The sequence below is a fragment of the Lepisma saccharinum genome, chromosome 18 (genome assembly GCF_977018435.1).
Source record: "Lepisma saccharinum chromosome 18, izLepSacc3.1, whole genome shotgun sequence".
In the NCBI taxonomy this organism is placed as follows: Eukaryota; Metazoa; Arthropoda; class Insecta; order Zygentoma; family Lepismatidae; genus Lepisma; species Lepisma saccharinum.
In genome coordinates, this window is record NC_139246.1 from 17,707,424 (window position 1) to 17,732,288 (window position 24,865).

Consider the following 24,865-nt stretch of genomic DNA (forward strand, 5'->3'; position numbering starts at 1 on the left):
TCTAGGAACAACATTGTCTTCTCTGAAACAAGGTTCTGGAAAAACATTGTTTCCTTTGAGACAACGTTCTGGAACAACATTGTCTCCTTTGAGAAAACGTTCTAGGAACAACGTAACTTCTTCTGAGACAACGTTCTAGGAACAACATCAGTTCTCCTGAGACAACGTTCTAGGAACAACATCATTTCTTCTGAGACAACGTTCTGCAACAACATTGTCTCCTTTGAGACAACGTTCTAACAACATCATTTCTCCCGAGACAAATTTCTAGGAACAACATCACTTCTCCTGAGACAACGCTCTAGGAACAACATTGTTTCCTTTGAGACAACGTTCTGGAACAACATTGTCTCCTTTCAGACAACGTTCTAGGAACAATATCACTTTTTCTGAGACAACGTTCTAGGAACAACATCAGTTCTCCTGAGACAACGTTCTAGGAACAACATCAGTTCTCCTGAGACAACGTAATAGGAACATCACTTCTCCTGAGACAACGTTCTAGTTACAACATCCCTTCTCCTGAGACAACGCTCTAGGAACAACATTGTTTCCCTTGAGACAACGTTCTAAGAACAACATTGTTTCCTTTGAGACAACGTTCTAGGAACAACATTGTCTTTTCTGAAACAAGGTTCTGGTTTGTCCTTTGAGACAACGTTCTAGGAACAACATCATTTCTCCCGAAACAACGTTCTAGGTACAACATTGTCAGCCTTGAGACAACGTTTTAGGAACAACATCACTTCTCCTGAGTCAACGTTTTAGGAAAAACATCACTTCTCCCGAGACAACGTTCTAGATACAACATTGTCGCTTTTCTTCCACATTTGGCTTATCGCGATGATGAGGATGAATGATGACCAGATGGATGAACGGACAATCACAAACAAATGGGCAGGACTCAACCCAAGTCGCACAGAGTTTTATATTGCCTGTGAGTCAGGATGCTAGATCCTAGTTAGTCAGCAAAATTTAGTACATTTGGGTGTCTTCAGAAAGGATCACCCCTTGTACTCCAAAGTAAACAACTGAACATTGTATCCTTCGTAACAGCTGCGGAAATTGGGTCCTAAAACTGCTGCGCAACATTTAGGAACAAATGAATGTCTTTGTATGAAGGTCTTATAATTGGTTATGTGGATGTACCGGACATTTGCATGTTTTGTTGATGGGGAGGAGTAGAGGAATCACACGACATTTAAGAAATAATTGCGTGAGATTCGGGGAAATTTTCGTGACGTGAATTTTCAGGATTTTGCAAGAAATCGGAACTCCCAATTATACTCAGGATTTCGGAAAGAAAATTAGCCACCAAGAAAACTATTGATTCCGTTAGGATTGCTCATTTTAAAATGTAACTCACTGTCATTACAGTAAGCGTTACTCGAAAGGCTTGGGTCTACATTCCCAAGTAACTATACTCCAACTAAGACTTACTTTCGAACTCAGATCCAAGCATGTCTCTTTTGCAGCAACGCACAGTGATAGACGTCCCGTTCCCGGCGCCGGACCCTGACGATCCGGAGACCCTGCTGTCCTACTACAGGGAGGACATCGCCATGAACCAGCACCACTGGCAGTGGCACGTTATCTATCCTACCACCCACCCCAAGATGGTCCAGAAGGACAGAAGAGGCGAGCTCTTCTTTCATCTACATCACCAGATCCTAGGAAGGTATTTTTTCTACTTTTACGTACCTATAGGCTCGGATTAAAGGAACGGGTTGCTGGGGACTTCGGTCCTGCTTACAAGATGAAAAGAACCACCATTAGACCTTTCGGTCGCTGTTCATCGGGTCAAGAAGAAATTCTTTCTCGCCACACTCTTGGCGTCTATTCTGGCATGATAATTTTTATCATAGTATAACTCTTACGGTATGCTACCCGACAGAAGAAAATAAATGAAAATATCAACTGTGATGCGCGGTTGCATACATGCGATTTTCGAGTGTTTGTAACGCCGAAACGATGCCTCAATGCTGAAAATGTTCAGAAAAGTTATTCGTCTTGGTATCTAAACGCTGAGAAAGTTTGTCAGTTTTGGCCTCCCCGATGACGCAGTGGTAGCGTCGTCGCCTTGTAATCAAGGGGTCCGGGTTCGATACTCGATGGAGGCACATAGTGGTTCGGATTCCACTTTAAACTGCAGGTCCAGTCCCGATATAGAAGAAAATACTGAAAAACCTACAAAGGGTTTCAATTGCACGGATCATTTGGCCAATGAAAGAAATTTCTTGCCGTGGATTAGAACCGGAATAATGGCATTTGGGTTTGTTGTTGGATAGCCTTTTTGTGCATAAAGTGGACTTAAAACAACAAATCAAATCAAAAGTTTGCCAGTTCTGTGCAACGTAAAACGAGTTCAATATCTACGGGGATACCCTGCATATTATAAATGAGATATCTAAGCTATGTTTATTAATTGAAAGAGTACTATAAAAATCACACATTCCACTTAATGAACTACTCTTATATTTCTGAGTTTTAGGCGTTTTGGGTTTTACATAAGTGTAATTGATATTGAATATCCCGATTATAATATTGCATTGCTTTTAGGGCATATTTTGTAGTTTATTGCCCAACTAAATCTTGTGTAGAGTCTAACTGTAGATATCGAGTTCGTCCCATAATCATGCTAAAATGAGCCCCAATAATTCATTTACTTTATAAAAAAGCAATTGAAAAAATGTTTTGATATCCTGATAGGTACAATTTTGAACGTGTATCGAATGGCCTCGACTTGGTTCAGCCTCTCGACATGGAGGAGGAGATTGTTGAAGGATACATCCCGACCCTGCATTCGGACACTGCAGGAAAGAGATGGTCCTCCAGAGGCAAAAACAGGAAGCTGCAGGTGAGAGGATTTCTTTTAAACTTACAGGGTGATTAAAAAAATGTTACAGTACGAGGTGGCATTCTTAAAAAACGGGGATGGAGGTTATTGTGCTTGATCCCGCTTTCAAACACAAAACCTTATTAAACTTAGGTCGTGTATGTATGGAAAACAATTTATTTTGTTTTGAGCTTGTAAACCGGACCAAAGCAAGGGTGGAGCCATGGTCGCATACAGGGTGGTTATTATTAAATCGTCCTCCTCCGTGGCCATGCGGTATAAGGTACTTTGGACACCGACTGCGGGACGATATGGCTTCGAGTCCACCTGGGTTCAGTCTCTGGGTTCTCGCCTGTGTATAGAACCGGTGGCAACCCACCATCGTGAGGAAATTGGGGAGCTACGAGTGAGTAGCGTAACCCGGTCTCGGAAATCTCATATAACGGCTGAGGGTTCGACGTGCTGACCCCATGTCACCCCATTACAGGTTGTAGATCTCTACACCTGTAGGTGTGGTAGGAAGACTGGCAGTCGGGAGATAGGCCAAGGCCCTTTGACGGCTGTCGAGAATGGGTTATTGTTATTATTAAATCAAGCTAAACATGCAATGTTTAAACTATATTTTTGTTATTTTGTTGGTCTTCTGACTGCAATGAGGGAAACCTGTGTTCGATTCCGTGAGTGGGTGACCAAAGGTCAGGATTGTCCCGACCATAAAGCTCCTCTGGGGTTTTGATTTTTTTTACTTAGCTTTTCTGCAATTTTTGGCTTATCGCGAAGATAAGGATGGGTAATGATATGATGAAGTGACATTTACAAACAACACCCATGTCCTAGCCTGAATTCGAATTATGGACCCCTGACTTCGTAGCGCTAACCACTCCGCCACGAAGGACGGCGACTCTACGGTCACTCTAATGAATGGACCACGGTGGTAAAGGCGACAGGACCGTGGTGCTTACAGCCTCACCTCCAAGAAACAGCCGAGATCGTGAATGCGTGGAACCTTACTTCCACTCCCCTATATACTGTACCTTCATGGTATGAAATTAGTACGGCGAACTTTAGTTATTTTGCTTCTTTTTTCACTTCTCAAGCTAATCGCTACGATAAGGATGAACGATGAAATGATAAAAAAAAAACATCCGTTATTCCAAGGTTGAACCTAATCAAGTCCCCCATAAAGTGTGGCACAATATGAGAAACACGTCTCGTTCGCATATGTACCGTTACGGGCAATAAAAGTGGGACACCTAGATCTTGAAACACTCGCGGTGTTATGTGTGTTGCATAACTCAACGACGGTGGTAAAAGTTGCCATTGGTTTGGTTCGAGTTGCTGTTTTAAGTCCACTTTATGCACAGTAAGGCTAATCGGGACTGGACCTACGGTTAAAGTGGGATCCGAGCCACTTGTGCCTCCACCTGGTATCGAACCCGGGATCCCTTCATTACAAGGCAATGACGCTACCACTGCGCCATCGGGGAGGCCCCAAAAGTTGCCATTGGGAATTTGCTACTAAAATCCTCCGTAGGTTTAGGCAACGCATTGCAGGGAAGCGAGTTGTTATAGGTGTCCCATTTTTATTGCAGGTGACTGTACAAAACCGTTGTTCAATTTTGTTAAGAAAGCATTTCCTTCCTTTCCAGTTTGTGAATCGAACCAGCGACGATATCGTTTTAAGTATCGAAGACATGATCACGTGGCAGAAACGCATATTGGAATCCATCGACTCCGGATTTCTCTACAAGGTAGTTAATTTATTTTTGTTTTTGATTTGCTTTATTTTACTTTGCTTTTGTGCCACTTTTGGCTAATTTGCGAAGATGTAGATGAGCGATGACATGATGAAAGTGATGAATAGACACCCACAAACATCCACGCCCAGAGCGGGATTCGAACCCGGCACCTCTAGCGTTAGCTAGTGCTAACCACTCCGTCACGGGGGCCGGCTACAAGGTAGCTAAAAAAAGCAATATAACAAGAATATGTTCAATGTTTATCACATGTAATTTAATTTCAGTTCTTTTTAAAAGTATGACATGTGCTGATAATCAAAATTGAGATCAACCTTATGTGTTGATTCTTTTTCCTTCTGACTATGCACTACGGACTAATCTCTATAGTCGACGCGCTAGCTACGTTAACGACCGGCTGGCTTTGAAGTCCACGGAGCGCGCCCACCAGCTGCAACAATCACATTCAACGCACAGTGTTGCCACACATCTACTCTACGCCACCTTGTCCCTCCACCTTCCCACGGTCTCCACATTGAAGTTGCAAACTACGGCAACAGCGTATCCGTAGTCATGTGACTGAGACTCCACGTGGAGTAGACGAGCAGAATGACAGCTGCGCCCATTGGCTGAAGGTTGAGTATGATTGGACGAGAACAACTCGCCCGCTATTTATCCCCACCCACGTTCGTGGCGACGGCCTTCTTTAGTTCTTCGACGTTAACGAAGCAAACGCGTGGACTATACCCCTTTTGTCTTTTGACACATTAACAATATTCAATAATAAGAGACACATCACGCTCAAGGGCACCCACGGGGAGGGGCCAGGGGGGACGCATGCTTCCCTGGGATTTCTGGAAACAGTTAATGAAATTCGAATGGTGAAATTGTAGCGAAACTTTGTAACAAGTTATTTTTTTAAGTAGGGTTACATTTAAGCTTACAGTCTATAATACAAAGAATATGGAAATTACAAATGTATGTAATTTAAAAAAAATATAAACGTAAATAGTAGGCTAGTAGTAGTAGTAGTAGTAGTGGTAATAATAATAATCATAACCACAGAAATAATAGCAATAATAATAATAACAATGATGATGATAATAATAATAATAATAAAAGTTTCTAACTGCCCCCCGAGAAAAAATCCTGCGGACGCCCTTGATCATGCATGTCATAAGATACCAATATCATAATTTCAAAATGTCTACAGTTACTTGAGGGCTCTTTGTTCTACTCGTTCCTAAACTTAATGCCTTCTGTGGTCACTCTTTCTACAAAATTGAACGTGTTAGATTCTAAAAGTTCCTTTAAGAATTTTAAGATTAATTATAATTATATTAATGGTAAAAATGGAAAATTATACATTTGAGGTATACAAATCGAACATATTTCTGCATATTTAACTACTTCATTGAAACGAAACAATGTTGTGAAGGTTATTCACATAGTTGCACAAGGATATATAACTTTACCATATGAATTGACATCGATAATAAAAAAAACTACTTGCATCAATTTTTTAGTAATTGTCCCTAAATATTAATAAAATAAGAACATATTATATATAAATCTTGATTCTTGGTATTAATTTAAAATCTATATTTAATTGCCACTTGTCAATATTATGATAAAAAGTTAATGTTTTTTCTCCGAAGTAGCATTGACTTAGCTTAATCTGTGTCAATGTACGAATTGTGTAAATTGCTGTATTACCAATCACGGTAATACAATAACCCATGTGGGTAAACGAAGGAGGCATTCGGTTAATTCAGATGATTGCATAATCGTAACTCCAACTTGCTTTAATTCAGGATCATTGTTAGAGCTTTGTTAGTGAGAGACACAGTTGGCTCATTTTCGCATTGATTGTTGAACCTAAATCTCTATGGTAAATGCTTTACTTCTGCAGGAGGACAAAAATAAGTCGCTGTCTGGGGAGGATGGGATTGACCTTTTGGGAAACGTTGTGGAATCTTCTATTCTCTCTTACAACAAAGAATATTATGGAGATCTTCACAACAATGGTCATACGGCACTAGCATATATTGAGGATCCAACTGGCGTTCAACCGGTAAATATTATATTTATTTGTTCTTGCTTGCTGTATGTATTATTAGATCTGTAGAAGCCAGTTGTGCAGGAACGCAAAAAAGTTTTTCTCCTAATTATCTTTCGACAAGAAAAATAATTAAAACCACCCTTATTATTATTAGAATAATTAAGTTCAATATCCAACATCTCTACATCCAGTTTTCGCGTGATAACAAAGACAGTGATAATACGTACATAATTTCAAAGTCATTCAGAAATGTTCAAATGCATATCATGGATTCAACAAGCACTGATTTACCTCAAGATATTCACATTCACAATTTTAACCACTAAATTTTTGCCGCAATAGAGTTTGTTTCTTTACTTGCTCCATCCCCTGCAAATACTACCTTTTGTACACCGATTAATTTAGATGAAACCCGTAACTAGTTGCTTCAACTTGGCATCTGTATCTTCAGAGATTGCACCTTCATTGGCAATGGTTGCCAACTTAGGTAGGCAGGCCATGTGGCACGAATGGGGAGTTTACAGGATTCTTGTGGGGAAACCTGATGGTAAGGAGACCTGTAGGAAGGCCAAGACGAAGATGGAGTGATAACGTTGAGATAGATCTGATGGAAATAGACAGGGATGGAAAAGAAGAAGGCTAGAGAGTTCGTATGATAATTGTTAACGACAATATCCACATTTAAACTTCTTCACCTTACGATGATCTTATGGTAATAATGATGATATTTTCTATTCTATCATTTCAAATAGTGATGAAGTGGACAAAAAAATAATACAGAATAATTTTACAATAATGGCCAGGTTTATTTTCACTTTCCCGCAGTAATATAAAACAATATAATGTAATTTCAAAAACATGCATATACAGGGCGGTTCACTTGTAATGAAAAATATAAATATTTAAAAAAGAATAATCTCCTGTGCCTTTTAAAACTTTTTAATGCTTTTTCTTAATTGGGCAGGACGTGATGGGTGTCGTGGGTACGATAGAGACGTCTGCCAGGGATCCTGTATTTTACAGATGGCATAAACTGATGGACAACATCTTCATGGAGCACAAACGCCACTTCGAGCCATACCATAAGAAGAAGGTAACGTACAGTTAAGCTTTTATGTTCAGATAGACTAATCGAATACTGAGCCTCGAATCGAACCCACGGCTTGTCGATTTCAAGGAGCCAACGTTATTCAAGGCTGTAAGGTAATGATTGTCCAATGTAGGTGGTGAAGATGATGTACAGCACATGCCCAGCCCACATTCTACAGCAGCCCATTCCCATTTCCCTAAAAACAGTTTTCTTTATCTCTAGGATGCGAAAACATTACTTTACGCCCACAGACACACACACACACACACACACACACACACACATACACACATGATTTATTATATGATGTACATATTTATTTTGTTATTAGGGTAACAGTTTCATACATCGGAGACACATTTCTTCAATTTTACACAAGAAACTACTTACGGAAATTAGTTTCTACAAGGTTTAAAACGTTCGTCGAGGTATTTTCTTTCATCGTGGAATACATTTGACCGGGAAATCATGTATTTTTCAAGAGAAATATCTCACCGATGCACAATTGCCATTGCTTTCATTTGCTTGCCCTACAACAACCTGATGCTGCATACGTTTGATGACGTAAGCCCCTGTCATTGTTTCAACCCCCCTTTTTTTTTACTATGCTTGCCTAACGTAACCAAACCAAACCTAACCTAACCTTATCGGAAATGGTTCGTGGGGCTATCCGTCAGCTACCCGTGCATAATGTACAATTTGCACAAGTGACGAACACGATAGTAGGTATTTTTCGGTGAAGGATGTTGGAAACACTGCATGCCCACTACGGTAGTCAAGATTTGCCCGCCATATTCTGTGTCATGGAAGTGAAAAAAGGAGTCAAAGAAATTACTCTCTATGTGAATATATATATATTTTTTTTTTCGTGTAAAGCATAATGGCACCTTGAACTATGTTCCGCAATACATAATTGGTAAGTAGCTACGAACCATGCGAAACACAAAATATCCGATTTTAATGTGTCTAGGATCTATGAAACTGGTACCGTTATTAGTTTCACACACATCACATATTTATGAGTGTAGGAAACTAATTCCTTTACCAACTGGTTAAAGTATCAATGAATTACAAAATAGTTGAGATGCAGGGGCGGTGCCAGGGGGCGCGAAGGATGCTTGCACACCCTTTAATTTTCTTCCGCGCACCTTCAGTACTCCCTTTTCAAAACCTATGTTTAACCGAAAACACTATTCCGTACAATGTCATATTATATCATGTCGTCATATTCAGGTTCGAATGGTAGATGTTGAAGAGCGAACCCTGTTTCTGTACACAACAGGCAAACATTGATCCTATACTCTAAATGGCCACATTTGCTTTTCTGTACCGGTGGCAGTCTGTAACAATTAGCGTCCGTTGTCTTTCTTTCGTCGCATTGTTGTAAAGAATTGTTTATTCAAGTGATCTGTTTCTGGATTTTCGGTGCACAATTCGCGTCTATATTTTAGTATGTTTTACTGTCAAATATAGCTACCCAGAAATATACCTGCATTCTGATTTTAAAGTAGTATTTTTAATTGTTCGCCATAGTTTCATACACTAAAAAAGACTTTCTAGGAAGTTATTTTCCATTAATTCTGGCGCTGTATGACCCCTGTGTGATGCTAGTGCGCACTGAATCTCCACGAAAATCGCGCAAGTTTCCTCAGTAATACAGGACTATTTTCGCGCCCCAAATACAAACGTTACGGTTCCCTTGTGACGGTAAGTGCGCTCGAACTCCGCCAAAATAACGTCAGTTTACTCGATAAAACAAAATATTTCTCACACGACAAATACCGAATCCTATCCCGCGTGACTGTAAGTATAGTCCACGCATACATCGTTAACGTAAAAGAACTGAAGAAAGCCGCCGCCACAAACGTGGGTGGGGATAAATAGCGGGCGAGATGTTTTCGTCCAATCACACTCAACCTTCAGCCAATGGGCGCAGCTGTCATTCTGCTCGTCTACTCCACGTGGAGTCTCAGTCGCATGACTGCGGATACGCTGTTGCCGTAGTTTGCAACTTCAATGTGGAGACCGTGGGAAGGTGCTTGTGCGCGGAGGGACAAGGTGGCGACACTTTGCGTTGAATGTGATTGTTGCAGCTGGTGGGCGCGCTCCGTGGACTTCAAAGCCAGCCGGTCGTTAACGTTGCTAGCGCATCGGCTATACACACTCGATCTCAGAGAAAATCGCGCCACTTCCCTCCGTAATGCAAAACCTCATCGCCGCGATTAGAAAAAACAGCTGTTCCATTGGCATATTATCATAGATGCCTACTAGAAGTTGATTGACATTTGATGTAGTGCCTAACGGTTGCATGCATATTTCATGCTTTCCTTACGTCGCACCCCTTAAACTTCATTCAGCACTCCCTCACCACCCCTAGATGATTAATCCTAGAGCCGCCGCTGCTGTTAATGGTCTCTTGGAAGAGAGATATAGGAGAGAGAGACACTAAGTTGCTGACCAAGGCAGATTTATTAAGAAATAAAAACACTTAACAAGTAACGTTTCCACCCTGTTTCAGGGTCTGCCTCAGACGAAGAACAAAACTAAAATGACTAAATACAGATACAGAAAGATTACATACACATATCAGGGTGACTAACCACACAAAAACAAATCATCTTGACAGTCCTTATCTTGGACGATTTCTCCAAAGGAAATAAATACACATCGCCTCTTGACAGTTGACTAATGGACGTACCACACTGACAGGTGATTGACAGGTCAAGATTAGCAAGAGTCTGGAACTACCTGTTTATCATTCCTCCACCCCTCCTGCCTTTTGGGTATAGATTACTACCTCCTACCCTGGACTTCTTCTCTTCTCTTTCTTCCTTGTTCGTTCTTCTACTTTTTCCTTCCTTCCTTCTTCTCATCCTTTCAACTTTCTCTAACACACTCTTCCATTCCTTGTTTATCTTGAGTCCGCCATTCCAATTCATGATTTCTTCCCCTTTCTTCTCTATTTCTTTGGCCTCCTTCCATTTTCTCACTAGTTCTCTCTTCTCTTTTTCTATTCGCCTATCCGAATCCCATTCTACTTCATGTCCCGTTTCTCTAGTTTATTTGAATATGGCATTCCTGTCTCTCTTCAATCTCACATCATCCTTATGTTGCTTTAACCTGTCCTTCAGCCTCTTCTTCGTTTCCCCTATATATACACTTTCGCATCCTCTGCACTTCACTTCGTAGATAACCCCTTCCTCTTCTTCCTCTTTCTTTTCTTTCTTCTTCTTTCTGGCTATACTTAACCCAGGACGTCCTCCCTTCCTGAAAGTTCTTATACCCACTTTCCTCAGCACTTTGCATATCTTCTCTGTGGCCTCTCCCATGCTTCTTATCCCAAACCATCTCTCTTTTTCTTCCTTCTCTTCCGATCCTCTCTCTTTTATTTCTTTCCTTCTTCTGTTGATGTTGTGTCTGTGTTATTTCTTAATAAATCCGCCTTGGTCAGCAACTTAGTGTTTTTAATATGGAAACGAAAGAAGGCTTAATCATATTACTATAGGAGAGAGAGATAAGAGAGAGAGAAAGAAAGAACATGCAATTCTCACAAACACACGCGCAGACATTATCCTTCGTTGTTTTGTGTGTGTTTTCGATATCATCCTTAGTGAAGTATATTTAAAGTGAAAATTAATTGCTTATTTCCCGATTAAACAAAAACTCCCCCCTCCCAGCGCGCAGGAAATTCTTTGGTGGCTGTTTTCTTTAGAACAATATTTTGGGTGAGGAGAAACCCCCTTTCTTCCCTCAGGATTTCGCACCGCACTTGTCCACGAAGGTTATACAGGGTGTTCATAAAGACCCAGTACCATTACAAAAGAACATAGCTCGGAATGGTACCGGGACTTTATGAACACCCTGTATATTCTCTGCTTCAAGGCCAAAACTACAGAAATGTTGTGGATGATTGTATATGTATTTAGAAGTCGCCCTTAATCCTCTCACGAAAGTGCGAAAAACCATGCAGTTTCATAATTTTGTGTGCTTTCGTGTAACCGAAGTTGGAATTGTCATGTTACCGGCAGATGCTTGAGCGATGGCAGATAAGAAAATCAAACAAGTCCCGTCTAGTTCACTACACTGTTTGACTCTCTGCACTTGCGCTTGTCTAGTTGGTTATACGGTGCAACACCGACTCGTCTACTTCGTTGATTTTGTGTCAATTAGTGTATTTGGTGTCTGCACCGTTTGCACTACGTTAAGGACCGGTGTAGTGTGTGGTGTATGATCACGTGGTGCGTGCTAACGAATCAAATCAACGTTTAAAGCAGCAAACAGGCATTTGTTGAATATCCTGAGTTTGAACACCGCTATTCGTCCACTTGGTTGAACGTCATTTCCTTGCACCAGCCTGACACCGGAACCCAACTCCTGCCCGTATCCATGGTTACACCTCAAGTTTTTATGTACAATGACGTGTTAGAGGTAAAGTGAATGCATCACTTTAATGTGAAGCCACGTGAAGCGATGGAACTACAGTGTTGCGATATGCAAATATTAAATACCAGAACAAGAACAATCTCTTGGTAAGAATGTTTACCATAACTGCGGAAAAGGAGATTCAGTAGACACTAGCGCCGTCAAACGGTTGGATGGCAACTTGAAGTTACCAAGTCATGCACCACAGATTAAATATATTTTGATCACTGCTCAAGAAACTCATAGAGTGATTCACCAAACTTCATCAAATTACATTGTAGGGTGTATTATTTATTTGTATTAGATTTTGTGTTTATATTGTAACATTGTAACATATTGAAACAAAATATCTTTTTGCTCGTTTTAAACATCGAGAAAAAAAAATAAAATTCATGTATAATGCGTAGCTATCAGTCTCTATATTCAACTTATCTGAAGCCATAAACTGTAATACAAAGGCTTATTGTTTATAAAGGAGAAAGCATCTTATATGAGGAAATGCGGATCTCGATTTCGCGTGTTCAGTATCTGCATATTGCAACACTAGCGCATAGATTTGGATTTCGTTTCAATGGTTAAATTCACCTCTTACCGTCGTTTCGTCATCACGAGGAGAACAAGCGATTGATCCAACCCATTAACCTTGCCTAGTTCGAACGTCAAACCGACCTATCTCTGGGGCATACACTTCACATCCCTGACCTTTCGAGCAAATACTGTCAGTTTGTATCACATGGATTACAAAGACTAACTCTGCAACGAGATATTTCATTCTCTTAAACCTCTGAACACACGGGGCTGTGCTCCGACGTGGCAACAGCGCGAATTTCTGCCATCCGCCTAATTTCATGGCCGTGCGTAAAGTGTCAAAAAGTTCAGCGAACTAGAAGGGGCCAGAATGTTGTTCACGCTCGCGTTTTTTTCTCTCGCAGCACCTGGAGTTCCCTGGCGTCGTGGCCAAGAGTGTTGAAGTGAACTCCGTCGATTCCACGGAACCGAACACCTTCATCACATTCTGGCAACACAAGGAGGTTGAGCTCGCCTACGGAACTGATTTCAAGAAGTCTCAACATGTTTACGTCCGCTACCAGCACCTGCAGCATAAGAACTTCACATACACCATACAGGTAAGCACAGCTCTCTGCGCAAGTGCGTACCTGCGAAAAAATAGGTTAACATGGAGAAGACGCCACTGAAGTGGTACACTAACTGCATATGCATGTGGAATTGTGTAGGGTGGAGTATGTTCTCAGGGCCGGATTAAGACGAAATTGGGCCTGATGCTTGAAATCTTCGGTGAACAATAAACACAACGACGTTATAGTTACGTCACAGCGCATATACATATTAACTGTATAATAACTAACGCTGTGTCTAGGTGTCTGAAATTGAGGCTCCAAATTTCATTCTAAGGTTATTTTCAGATTAATATAGCAAAAGAAAACTGTTCAGCTTTCGGAAAATTCTCGTCTGTTTTCATCTGGGCCTATTTCAGGAATGGACCTAATGCTGCAGCATCAATAGCACCCACCTTAATCTGGCCCTGTAATGTTCTATCTACCAATGTCAGACGATTCTCGTTGAACAGTTGCAGTGCCTGTTATTTTGTGTTATGTTCATCCGAAAAGTTTCCGTTCAGTAGACATCACTATTAAAGAATAAACAATCCTTCGAATAAACTTACCACACAGTATCACCTTCGTCTAACCACAGATAAAGGTATAGGGGGAGGGGGAGTCTCGTAACGTCAGTTCTTGACCTCGACAGCGGTCAAATTCAGCAGCGCCATCTCTTATTCCTTTTGGCAGAATAAGTGGAGGCAAGAGTGCAAGTGGTGCCTCGCTGCGCCTCTCAGCGGATTATTACAAAACTTCTTGCGAATGGCTATTCTCGGCAGGAGGTGAGTGCACCGGTTTTCCTGCCTTCGTTCCAGATCTGCTTATATACCCTTATCTGTGGTCTAACTATGCTAGGAATTAGGCACCCCACATGAAGTTCGTTCAGGAACATTATTATCGTGCTTTACTTATTTCTTGTCAATTCTTTCAGGTGGAAAATAATGGGAAAAGGGATAAGAAAGGAACAGTCAGAGTATTTCTAGCGCCAAAATATTTGAAAGGACACGTAAAGCCTGGTTTCAATGTTCAAAAGGACTTGTTGATTCAGATGGATAGATTTGCAGTTCATCGTGAGTAAATATTCTGCATTATTTTGTAGATTGTATGTATGGTATGGTTTCATCTATAAACACAAAGTTTATTCTTACTGGGCACGGCGTTTGTATCAGTTTTATATGTTCATAAGTAAATTATATTATTTTTAAGTATAAGTGGATTACATGCTGTACTTTTTATTGACGTGATGAAGTAATGGTGATGTATAAAGGTGATACACTGTTAACACACCAAAAAATGTATATTAATTAAATTAAAATGTTTTTGTGGGATGGGTGTTCTCAGGTAAAGAGTTCTTCTTATCGATGTGCCTGGATCAGAGATTCTTTGGGTCACTCAATGCGTAGCATAGGAGTGAGCGGTTAAAGGAAACCGGAGTATGGTGCTCACCGCAACACTTTCATTACGGCTAAGATCGAGAATGTGAGTAGTTCTGCCTGCCCATCCTGTAAGTGCGTTCGTAGCAAGGTTCAATACTCAGCGTAAAGCTGAGGCTCACGCAGGATCTCTGTAGGAAGGGGCGGTTCAAGTCCTATGGGTTGTGATGGTATGGTGTGGTTTAGGTCACGATCGCACATAAATTTGTGACGAAGCGGCTGTGTGGCGATCGCAACTTCAAGTTAGAGTAAAAACCCACACTATATATCACAAATACTATTTTGTGTCGCCCTTCTCGTACGAGAATGCAGGAGTCTACAAGCACAGTCGACGAGAAGCGCGAGACAAAGACCTGCAACAAATGTACACCCTATATATATATATGTATATAAAGCACGCACAAAATGAAGGGTCCGACAACGAATAGCACTCTGTGCCTTCTCCGTTGAATTTATTCACACTCTCAATTTCTATATCGTTCGCTCTTATTGTTTTGTCTTGCACTCACAAAAATGCGAAAACTACCCAGCAGTACCTTGATATCTGTCTAAGGTTACCGCGTGACGAATATCTCATGCGCGTTTTTATTTGCTGGTGCGCATTAGCTTTTTAATAAGGTAAAAAATACAATCTACTATGTTCAATCATCAACAGAGTATTGCATTGCACAAATATCGTGTATTTCATAAATAACAATCAACACGTAAAAATAGCCCAATACCAACAAGGTCGACTTAAGTCAAATACTAATTTTACAAGAGACGTGCGTCCACGTCAAAATTCAAAAGACACGTCCTGCGTGTGTTAATTTAACTGATTTCAACCATTCACTCCGTTAACAACACGTATTCAATCCATACATTGGTCTTCCCTCTACCCATTCAAACATAAAGATTTAACAACTAACGATACTCTACAATTCATGTGTTTGTTACAAGCAAGTTTTCTTTTGCATCACGCTGATTTGCTTTTACATTAACAAATTTCCCTTTTTATACAATATTATTCCAATTCTCCTGATTCTTAATGCTACCGTGGAAAAGGTGGAAAGGTACAAAAGGACCAAAATGTCCGAATCAATTAATAAAGGGGAATAAAGGTTCGTAAAATTTGCTTATGAGAGGAGGACTTCAACTCGACGCCCCTTTTATGACTGCCAAGTCAAATCATAAGATTCCAGCGTAAGGTACGCATCGCAAGATTGGCACAAAACTGCAATAATAGTTCGCTGCACAAAAGGTTCACTTGTTATTAATCACTTAGGAAAACCAGGACCTTTAAAGACAAAAAAAATAGTTTTTTTTTTTGCCGAATATCAAGTGACAATTAGTTGATTCAGTTCCCACTAATTTTAACGTATATTTATCTTTCGTTGATTCACTTAAAAGCGTTCCAAGCGCCCAAAAAGGCGACACACAAGAAGGGGGAAAAGGGGGGGGGGAAACCAGAGTGCAACAAAAGTTTTACGCGCAATGCTCATGCATTATTAAAGGGAATACGACGTGGAACTTCAGCACAAAGATGTTAAGTTCATTATCACAGCAGAGAGAAATTACGTACCTACGCCAAACAAACTTTGGCCTCAAAGTCCTTGTAATGCGGCTGCCCTATTTATGCCCCTTTCCTCTATGGTACTGGCCCATTCACAAAATGGCAAACGAGGAAACCTTCGTCCGTCAAGGCAGCTCGCTGGGCACGTCTCTCGCTGGCTATGTTGTGCGAAAGGAGTTGACCTTCTCGTTCCCGTCGGTACCAAAAGTCATTGAAGCACTGCCGAGGTGTTTTACGACCTGCGCGCTTGTACCAAGTCTGCCGCAAGAGGCAGCACTGGTCATTGAGCTATCGAGGACAAACGACCTCTGATGGCGGAAAATTAAACTAATATTTAACGTGAAATTTTCCAATTATGTAGCGTTTGTGATATGTGAATATAAAAACGTTACAGGGTAGAACAATCTGAACGCAATAAATGGAGCGAATTTATCACTGTCATTAGGAGAATGAACTACAAAGGGGTGGTGGGAGTTCTTACCCTGAGCACCCTATTCGGTGCACCCCTGTACACTCTGTTTAGATCGGAAGAGAATTAAGGGATATAGAGGGAAGGAGGATGTGGAGGTAGGGCCCCCACACATTCATGATTTCTGCCATTTATGCATGATCTATGCATACATTTTCAGTGCTGTTTAACATTTGTCTGATATTTATTCTTTGTTACTATTTGCGCAACTTAGCCAGTTAAGCAGCCGACCTTGCAACAGAGAAAGAGAACAATCTATTCACACCCTGCCTTCCTACACACACACACACCATTATTGGGGAAACCTGACAGTGCACCTAATTACGGAGACCTTCTTATTTTGTGTAGGCTTCTGACCATCATTGAGTTCCAGCACATGCTTTGTAATTTTAGATCTTACACACTCTTGCACTCGTGCTGCCACCTGGAATGCTTGATGGGAACTAATTCACACACGGTTTATGAAAACTTTCTACTGTTTTGGGAAGTTTACAGAATTAATAAATAATCATAGCAGGCATCATTTTATAATTACCTGCTGGATTTTGGATATTTTTCCCCAAGTTCTCCAGAGCTATTCTGGACCTCCCCCGTGTAAGGTATGCATTCTAATTCTCTACGCAGTTCTCCGAAACGACCATCTGTGCACACACACACACACACACACACATACACCCCTCCCCCCTCACACTTTTATCTAGGGCGTTCAGGAAATGGCACATACGTAAGTCAAAACGGCGATTGTCTGTTTCTTTCTTTCAAGTCTAGCTGAACCAATTAAAGAGCATATTATAAGTGTGATTTTCTATTGGGCATGTGTAAAGTCTCTGTACAGTCATAATCCAACAAGCATATCATGCCTACAATGTCTGCTATTAAAATAACAATCATAAAGAAAACTACCTGCTGTAAATTTAATCTTATAACCGATTATTGTAGGACTTATGATTTCCTCCGGAACGAATGAGGATGAAAAAGACTTCACTCCCCTCTTAAATAATAGACTGTGCTGGTTTTTGGCGCAAGAGGGCGGTCAACGAAAGGGAGTTATGGCGTCTCGTCTTTGCGGTTCATGTCGCGCGAGTGTTGCTGATAAAACTCGGAAAATTTGCAGTGACTCGAGCAGTTTACATTTTTGATATATCGTCACAGTGAAAAGCGGAAGGGAATAGTGAGTTCGAGCCCGGAAAGGAACTTGAACGGTGAACTCGCAACCTGGAAGAAGGGAAGAGTTGCAGCGTAACCAGATCGGATCGTCGTGTGGTGGTTTCTACAGACTGAGGCGGAATGATCAGGAAGTGCAATAAGAAATTGAGAAGATACGTCAACAGTGATTTTGTTAGTGACTTAAGTTCCTTTTCCCGAACACCCTAGATCATTAGTTCTCAACCTTTTTCAGTCCGGGACCCACCTTGAAGGATATTACACTCTGTAGGACCCATTGTGTAATAACCACTATGCGTTTGTATTTATGTAAATGATATTTGTATATAGCAAATTGAAATGCCTATTATAATTGGTGCATTTGCTCTGTCATAGGCGACTGGTTAATAAATAAATAAATAAGCATGGGTACCAGCAGAATTGCTTGTAGGGGTGTGCACCTAGTTTTTAATCATATTTTTGTTAACATCGAGAAGCCCTCTTTTATGTTTGCTTAAACAAATTACACATATTTCATTATAGAAAAGTAAATATGTAATTTAAAAGACTAATTTACTCTAGTCTAATATCTAACTAAACACACATGCTGAATCACAGAACAAAGAGTTTCACTCACTTGTGCGTTTTCTATTCAATGTCCCAAACTTTAGCAACTTATACGTACTGGAAACCTAAGACAGAAATTCACTCAACATCGAACGAACTGGGTCAATCGCGCTCACAAGACTTGAAAGATCGCAACTCCAACTGGCGGATGACCTTTATGACTATTTCTGGCGCGTCCTGTCCTCCAATCATTTTCGGGGGGGTGTGGTCCGATGGGTGTCAACAAACTAGTTGCGATGTAAAAGCTCTTGGGATCACGTCGCTCTCCCGAAGCAACGTTGCCAAGCGACTGTGTGTCCGCCTGCATTGCGACATGTGGGTGGTCCTTCCGGAAACTTCATCGTTCAGGACCGCGTGTATAGTTGTACCATTAACCCCGCTGATTTCTGGTGCTGAAAAAACCGTTCCCCGAGAAGACCCTTTCTCGTTTTACAGTACGTTTGGCAACATGTGGGGTACCCAGCGCTCATTTGTTTCGTCCCGCGAACAACGTTCGGTACCTTGTGACTCGAAAATGCCCGATCTCAGTCGAAGAAAATTCAACTGATCGCTGATTCGCTGTTTCCCAGCCGCCAGTTTGGGTTGCGTTCAGTATAGCTGTCGATAACAAAAAGTCACTATTGAATCCTAGAATTCTATTCATTAATAAACGATCGCAATTCATTTGTTCATAGGCGGTTGGCTTTGTACAATGTGAGATGAAGACAGTTGATACCTCTCGCCATCTGCATACACACACACACAGGTGGGGAAATATCAAGAGACACCTTAAGTATGTGACACACAGATAATTAAGCACTCATTGCTGTGACCGAAATGAAAACGACAGATATCCAATTCCCTTGAGTTAAACATCAGAGAGATGGAATGGTAGAGAGCGAAAGTCGATGTGCACAAAGTCGACCTAAATCAACAAACAAACAAAACAATATCCATCTGAAAATAAACCGATCGCAAATTTTTAGAACATTGCGGGTAACTCAGTACCCAATAAACTGTTTTAGTTGTTCCACAATACTGTTCATTAATACTGGTTCTTTCACTACTCAACACTGAAATGCACTCAATTATTTTTGAAGACCCTGCATATTGCATTACATGGAAGGCATAACTGTAGCACAACCCGCGATTGATTCTCATCTTCCAGTTCCTGCAGGGAAGGCTCACACGATAACCCGTCTCTCGAACCAGTCATCAGTGATCAACTACAACTGGGACACCTTCAGCACTCTGGTGGATCAAAAAAGTCAACCGGAAAATATGACATTTTATCCCGGATGTGGTTGGCCGCCTCACTTGCTCGTCCCGAGAGGCTCTGAGGAGGGTCTGGAGTGCGAGTTGGTCGTCATGGTTTCAGACCGGTCAGTTGACAAGGTAAGTATTTCCCGTTGTTCAAAGACTGGTCAGTGGATGAGGTAAGTCGTTCTCATCGGTTTCACACCGGCCATTGGACGAGGTAAGTATTTCGCATTGGTTTTACACCCGTCAGTGGACGAGGTAAGTGGATCTCATCGGTTTCACGCCTTTCATTGAACGACGTAAGTGGTTCACGTTGTTATTAGACTGGTCAGTGAACGAGGTGAGTGGTTCCTCTTGTCTTAGGACTGATCAGTGAACGAGGTAAGTAGTTCTCATTGGTTTCAGACTGGTCGGTGGACAAGGTAAATGATTCCAGCTGTCTTCAGACTAGTCACTGGACAAGGTAAGTGGTTCTCATCTGTTTCAGACTGGTCAGTTGACAAGGTAAATGGTTCTCATCTGTTTTAGACTGGTCAGTTGACAAGGTAAATGGTTCCCGTTGTTTTCAGACTGGTCAGTGGACAAGATAAGTCGTTCCTGTTGTCTTCAGACTGGTCAGTGGACGAGGAATGGGATTCGCATCGGTTTCACAATGGTCAGTGAACAAGGTAAGTGGGTTTGCAGCGGTTTCAAACTGGTCAGTGGGCAAGGTAAGTTTTTACGTTGTTTTCAGACTGGTCATTGGATAAGGTAAATGATTCTTATCGGTTTCACACCGGTCATTGGACGAGGTAAGTGGATCGCATCGGTATCACCCCGGTCAGTGAACGAGGTAAGTGGTCCGCATCGGTTTCACCCGTCAATGAACGAGGTGAGTGGTTTTAATCGGTTTCACACCGGTCAGTGGACGAGGTAAGTGCTTCGCATCGGTTTCACACCTGTCAGTTCAGTGGACGAGATAAATGATTCGCATCGGTTTCGCACTGGTCAGTGGACAAGGTAAGTAGTACGCATCGGTTTCAGACTAGTCAGTGGACAAGTGGTTCACGTTGTTTTCAGACTAGTCAGTGGATGAAGTAAATGTTCCCGTTTTTTAAACTGGTCAGTGGACAAGGTAAATGGTTCATGTTGTTTTCGGACTGGTCAGTGGACTAGGTAAGTGGTTCTTGTTGATTTCAGACTGGTCAGTGGGCAAGGTAAGTGATTCCCATTGTTTTCAAACTGGTTAGTGGACAAGGTAAGTTGTTCCCGTTGTTTTCAGACTGGTTAGTGGACAAGGTAAGTGGTTCCCGTAGCTTTCAGGCTGGTCAGTGAACAAGGTAAGTGGTTCCCGTTGTTTTCAAACTGGTCAGTGCACAAGGTAAATGTTTCCCGTTTATTTTTCAAACTGGTCAGCGGACAAGGTAAATTGTTCCCGTTGTTTTCAGACCGGTCAGTGGACAAGGTAAGTGGTTCTCCTTGCAGTCAAACTGGTCAGTGGACAAAATAAATTTTTCCCGTTGCTTTCAAACTGTGGCCGCGGTGGCTCAGTCGGTAACGCGTCTGACTACCATGCTAAAGGTCCCGAGTTCGATCCCCGGCCGGTTCAAATCCGGGAACTTTTCTAACGGTGGAAGCGGCCCCGGCGTCCACCCAGCGTCGAATAACATGGGTACCCGGGGGAAACCCTGGGGGGTAAAGGCGGTCAGGGGCGTGGTGCTGATCACATCACTCCCATTCACGACCGGATCAAGGAAGTGAGGGGCGTTACCCCCACACCCCCTATACGCCTTCATGGCGTGGTGCTAGGCACAGGGGAACACTTCTTTTTCAAAACTGATCAGTGGACAAGGCAAATTTTTCCCTTTCTTTTACAAACTGGTCAGTGGACAAGGTAAGTGGTTCACGTTGTTTTCAGACTGGTCAGTGGACAAGGTAAGTGGTTCCCGTTGTTTTCAGGTTGGTCAGTAGACAAGGTAAATGTTTCCCGTTGTTTTCAAACTGATCAGTGGACAAGGTAACTGGTTCCCTTTTTTCTCAGACTGGTCAGTGGACAAGGTATGTGGTTCCCGTTGCTTTCAGGCTGGTCAGTGAACAAGGTAAGTGGTTCCCGTTGCTTTCAGACTGGTCAGTGGACAAGGTAAATTTTTCCCGTTGCTTTCAAACTTATCAATGGACAAGGTAAATGTTTCCCGCTTTTTTTTAAAACTGACAAGGTAAGTGGTTCCCGTTGTTTTCAGAGTCAGTGAACAAGGTAAGTGGTTTCCGTTGCTTTCAGGCTGGGCAGTGAAGAAGGTAAGTGGTTGTCGTTGCTTTCAGGCTGGTCACTGGACAAGGTAAGAGGTTCCCTTTTTTCTCAGACTGGTGAGTGGACAAGGTATATGGTTCCCTTTGCTTTCAGGCTGGTCAGAGAACAAGGTAAGTGGTTCCCGTTGCTTTCTGGCTGGTCAGTGGACAAGGTAAGTGGTTCTCGTTGCTTTCAGGCTGGTCACTGGACAAGGTAAAATTTTCCCGTTGCTTTCAAACTGATCAGTGGACAAGGTAAGAGGTTCCCTTTTTTCTCAGACTGGTCAGTGGACAAGGTATATGGTTCCCTTTGCTTTCAGGCTGGTCAGAGAACAAGGTAAGTGGTTCCCGTTGCTTTCTGGCTGGTCAGTGGACAAGGTAAGTGGTTCTCGTTGCTTTCAGGCTGGTCACTGGACAAGGTAAAATTTTCCCGTTGTTTTCAAACTGATCAGTGGACAAGGTAAGAGGTTCCCTTTTTTCTCAGACTGGTCAGTGGACAAGGTATGTGGTTCCCTTTGCTTTCAGGCTGGTCAGAGAACAAGGTAAGTGGTTCCCGTTGCTTTCAGACTGGTCAGTGGACAAGGTAAACTTTTCCCGTTGCTTTCAAACTGATCAATGGACAAGGTAAATGTTTCCCGTTTTTTTTCAAGCTGACAAGGTAAATGGTTCCCGTTGTTTTCAGACTGGTCAGTGAACAAGGTAAGTGGTCTCCGTTGCTTTCAGGCTGGGCAGTGAACAAGGCAAATTTTCCCCCTTGTTTTCAGACTGGTTAGTGGGCAAGGTAAGTGGTTCCCGTTGCTTTCCGGCTGGTCAGTGGATAAGGTAAGTGGTTCTCGTTGCTTTCAGGCTGGTCACTGGACAAGTTAAGTGGTTCCCGTTGCTTTCAGACTAGTCAGTGGACAAGGTAAATATTTCCCTTTGCTTTCAAACTGATCAGTGAACAAGGTAAATGGTTCCCGTTGTTTTCAGACTGGCCAGTGGACAAGGTAATTGGTTCTTGTTGTTTTCAGACTGGTCAGTGGACGAGGTAATTGGTTCTTGTTGTTTTCAGACTGGTCAGTGGACAGGGTAAGTGGTTTCAACTTAATTCAAACTGGTTAGTGGACAAGATAATTGACCATAATATTCCAACTTACTTAGAGGACTAGACAAGTGGGTTTCTAGGGCTTAAGACTTATCGAAGAACCGGCCACGTGATTTGTGAATGTTTCAGAGGAGTAGATGTACCATGAACATTGTCTGCTATGATGTTAGCGTAGTTATTAATCCTGGTATGGAATGTATCAATACATTTATCTGTGTTATCAATGCCAATTCTTTGTTGAAAATATTTTGTAGGTTCGTGAAGTCCAGGGTTCGTGCATGTGCGGGGTTCCGAACTCAGATTATCCTGATAGAAGACCCCTCAGCTACCCTTTCGATCGCTGGGGAGACGAGAGTGCCACTCTAAGCGATTTCCTTACGCCGAATATGATTGTGCAGGACGTTAAGATAAAATTTCTCAATAAAATAATAGACCCTGGAACAAAGTAAGGATTCGCCATGCTACTCAAAGATTTTCGGCAAAAATCATCAATAATTAATAAATGTTTTATGTAGCATGGTAAATGTACGTGAGTTTTATTTATAATAAGCAGAGCTAGGAATTTTAGGTGCTGCACCTTAAATTATTTTGTGTGAAAATGGGTAAAAAAATGACCCATCCCCAAAATAAGCACGTATTGAATTCTTCTCATGGTGTTTCAGTTGCACCTTTTTGCACCTTTTTCACAATCTCAGAACCTTTTCCACCTTTTTCACATTCTCAGAACCTTTTGCACCTTTCCGCCCTTTTTGCATCTTTATCATTGTTTTAATATAACTCGCGTGCTGTTTAACCCCACCCACATTCGAGGCACGGCTTCTTGGCACGCGATTCTTGTTTACCGCACAACAATCAATCGGCTTTCTTCAGTTCTTGGACGTTAATGTAGTAAGCACGTGGACTTTAAACAGTGCCAACAATGACGCGTTACAATTGCTAGAAGTTGTGCTTTTTTGTTGCTGTACTGTTTACGAATTGTTGTTCAAACCCTACAATCTTCAACAAGGATGTGGATTACCGGTTGAAAACAAAATACGCACCACTTGTGTCTGTTGACGTTGAACATTCTTTTTCAACTTACAAGTATCTGCTTAGAAACCGCAAATGTAGCCTCACTCAGAAGAACATAGAAATTTTGAATGTAATCTATTTTAACAGTTTTCTAGATGACTAATTCTAAGCAAGTAAGAAGAAGCATATTTTCCTTTATGTCGCTTTCTAATGTATCAGAAAATTTTCTTTGCTTAGTTATATTACACGATTTAAAACCAGATAATACTCTGTGTTTATCCAGACAAGTTGAATCATATATGTATGCACTGCTCACAATAAATTTTAGATCTAAAAATTATCACCTATTTTAGCACCTTTTTTGTACAAAAATTGGCACCTTTTTTGCACCTTTATTGGCAAATTTTTGCACCTAAAATTCCTAGCTCTGATAATAAGTTATATAATCCAACAAAGCTCCAATCCAACTTACTAACTCATTGACAGAAATTCCCACCATGAAATAAGCCTCTAAGCCAGTAAATGCTTCATTACGACTACCCATGAAATTGTCTCAAAAGACCAAGAAATTTAAATATTCTCTTTTCCCACAGTTTTCAAGGTCGATATACCCTTTTTGGATGTTTCTCGCATCGCCTATTTCACGGACGAAATCCGCCCTTTCTTACACTTTTCCTCAAGATCAATACGGATGAATCAACTTAGATACTAACCGTAATTTTAAAAAAGAGTGACATCGACATAAGCTTGAGTCAAACTTTACGTAAACAATTATAAC

General features: G+C 41.5%; 1 protein-coding gene across 1 annotated transcript in view; it reads left to right on the forward strand.

Annotated features, from left to right (window-relative positions):
- The window catches only part of LOC146002142 (phenoloxidase 3-like), a 39,529-nt gene extending 16,004 nt beyond the window's left edge, over positions 1-23,525 (forward strand). Inside the window, exons 6-16 of the mRNA XM_083139860.1 lie at positions 1,476-1,678; positions 2,710-2,857; positions 4,486-4,587; positions 6,485-6,646; positions 7,599-7,727; positions 13,079-13,273; positions 14,196-14,334; positions 19,636-19,862; positions 21,748-21,805; positions 22,313-22,329; positions 23,331-23,525. Coding sequence (XP_082995986.1) covers positions 1,476-1,678; positions 2,710-2,857; positions 4,486-4,587; positions 6,485-6,646; positions 7,599-7,727; positions 13,079-13,273; positions 14,196-14,334; positions 19,636-19,862; positions 21,748-21,805; positions 22,313-22,329; positions 23,331-23,525 — 1,575 coding nt within the window. The remainder of the gene's footprint in view (positions 1-1,475; positions 1,679-2,709; positions 2,858-4,485; positions 4,588-6,484; positions 6,647-7,598; positions 7,728-13,078; positions 13,274-14,195; positions 14,335-19,635; positions 19,863-21,747; positions 21,806-22,312; positions 22,330-23,330) is intronic.
- The last annotated feature ends 1,340 nt before the right edge of the window (positions 23,526-24,865 follow it).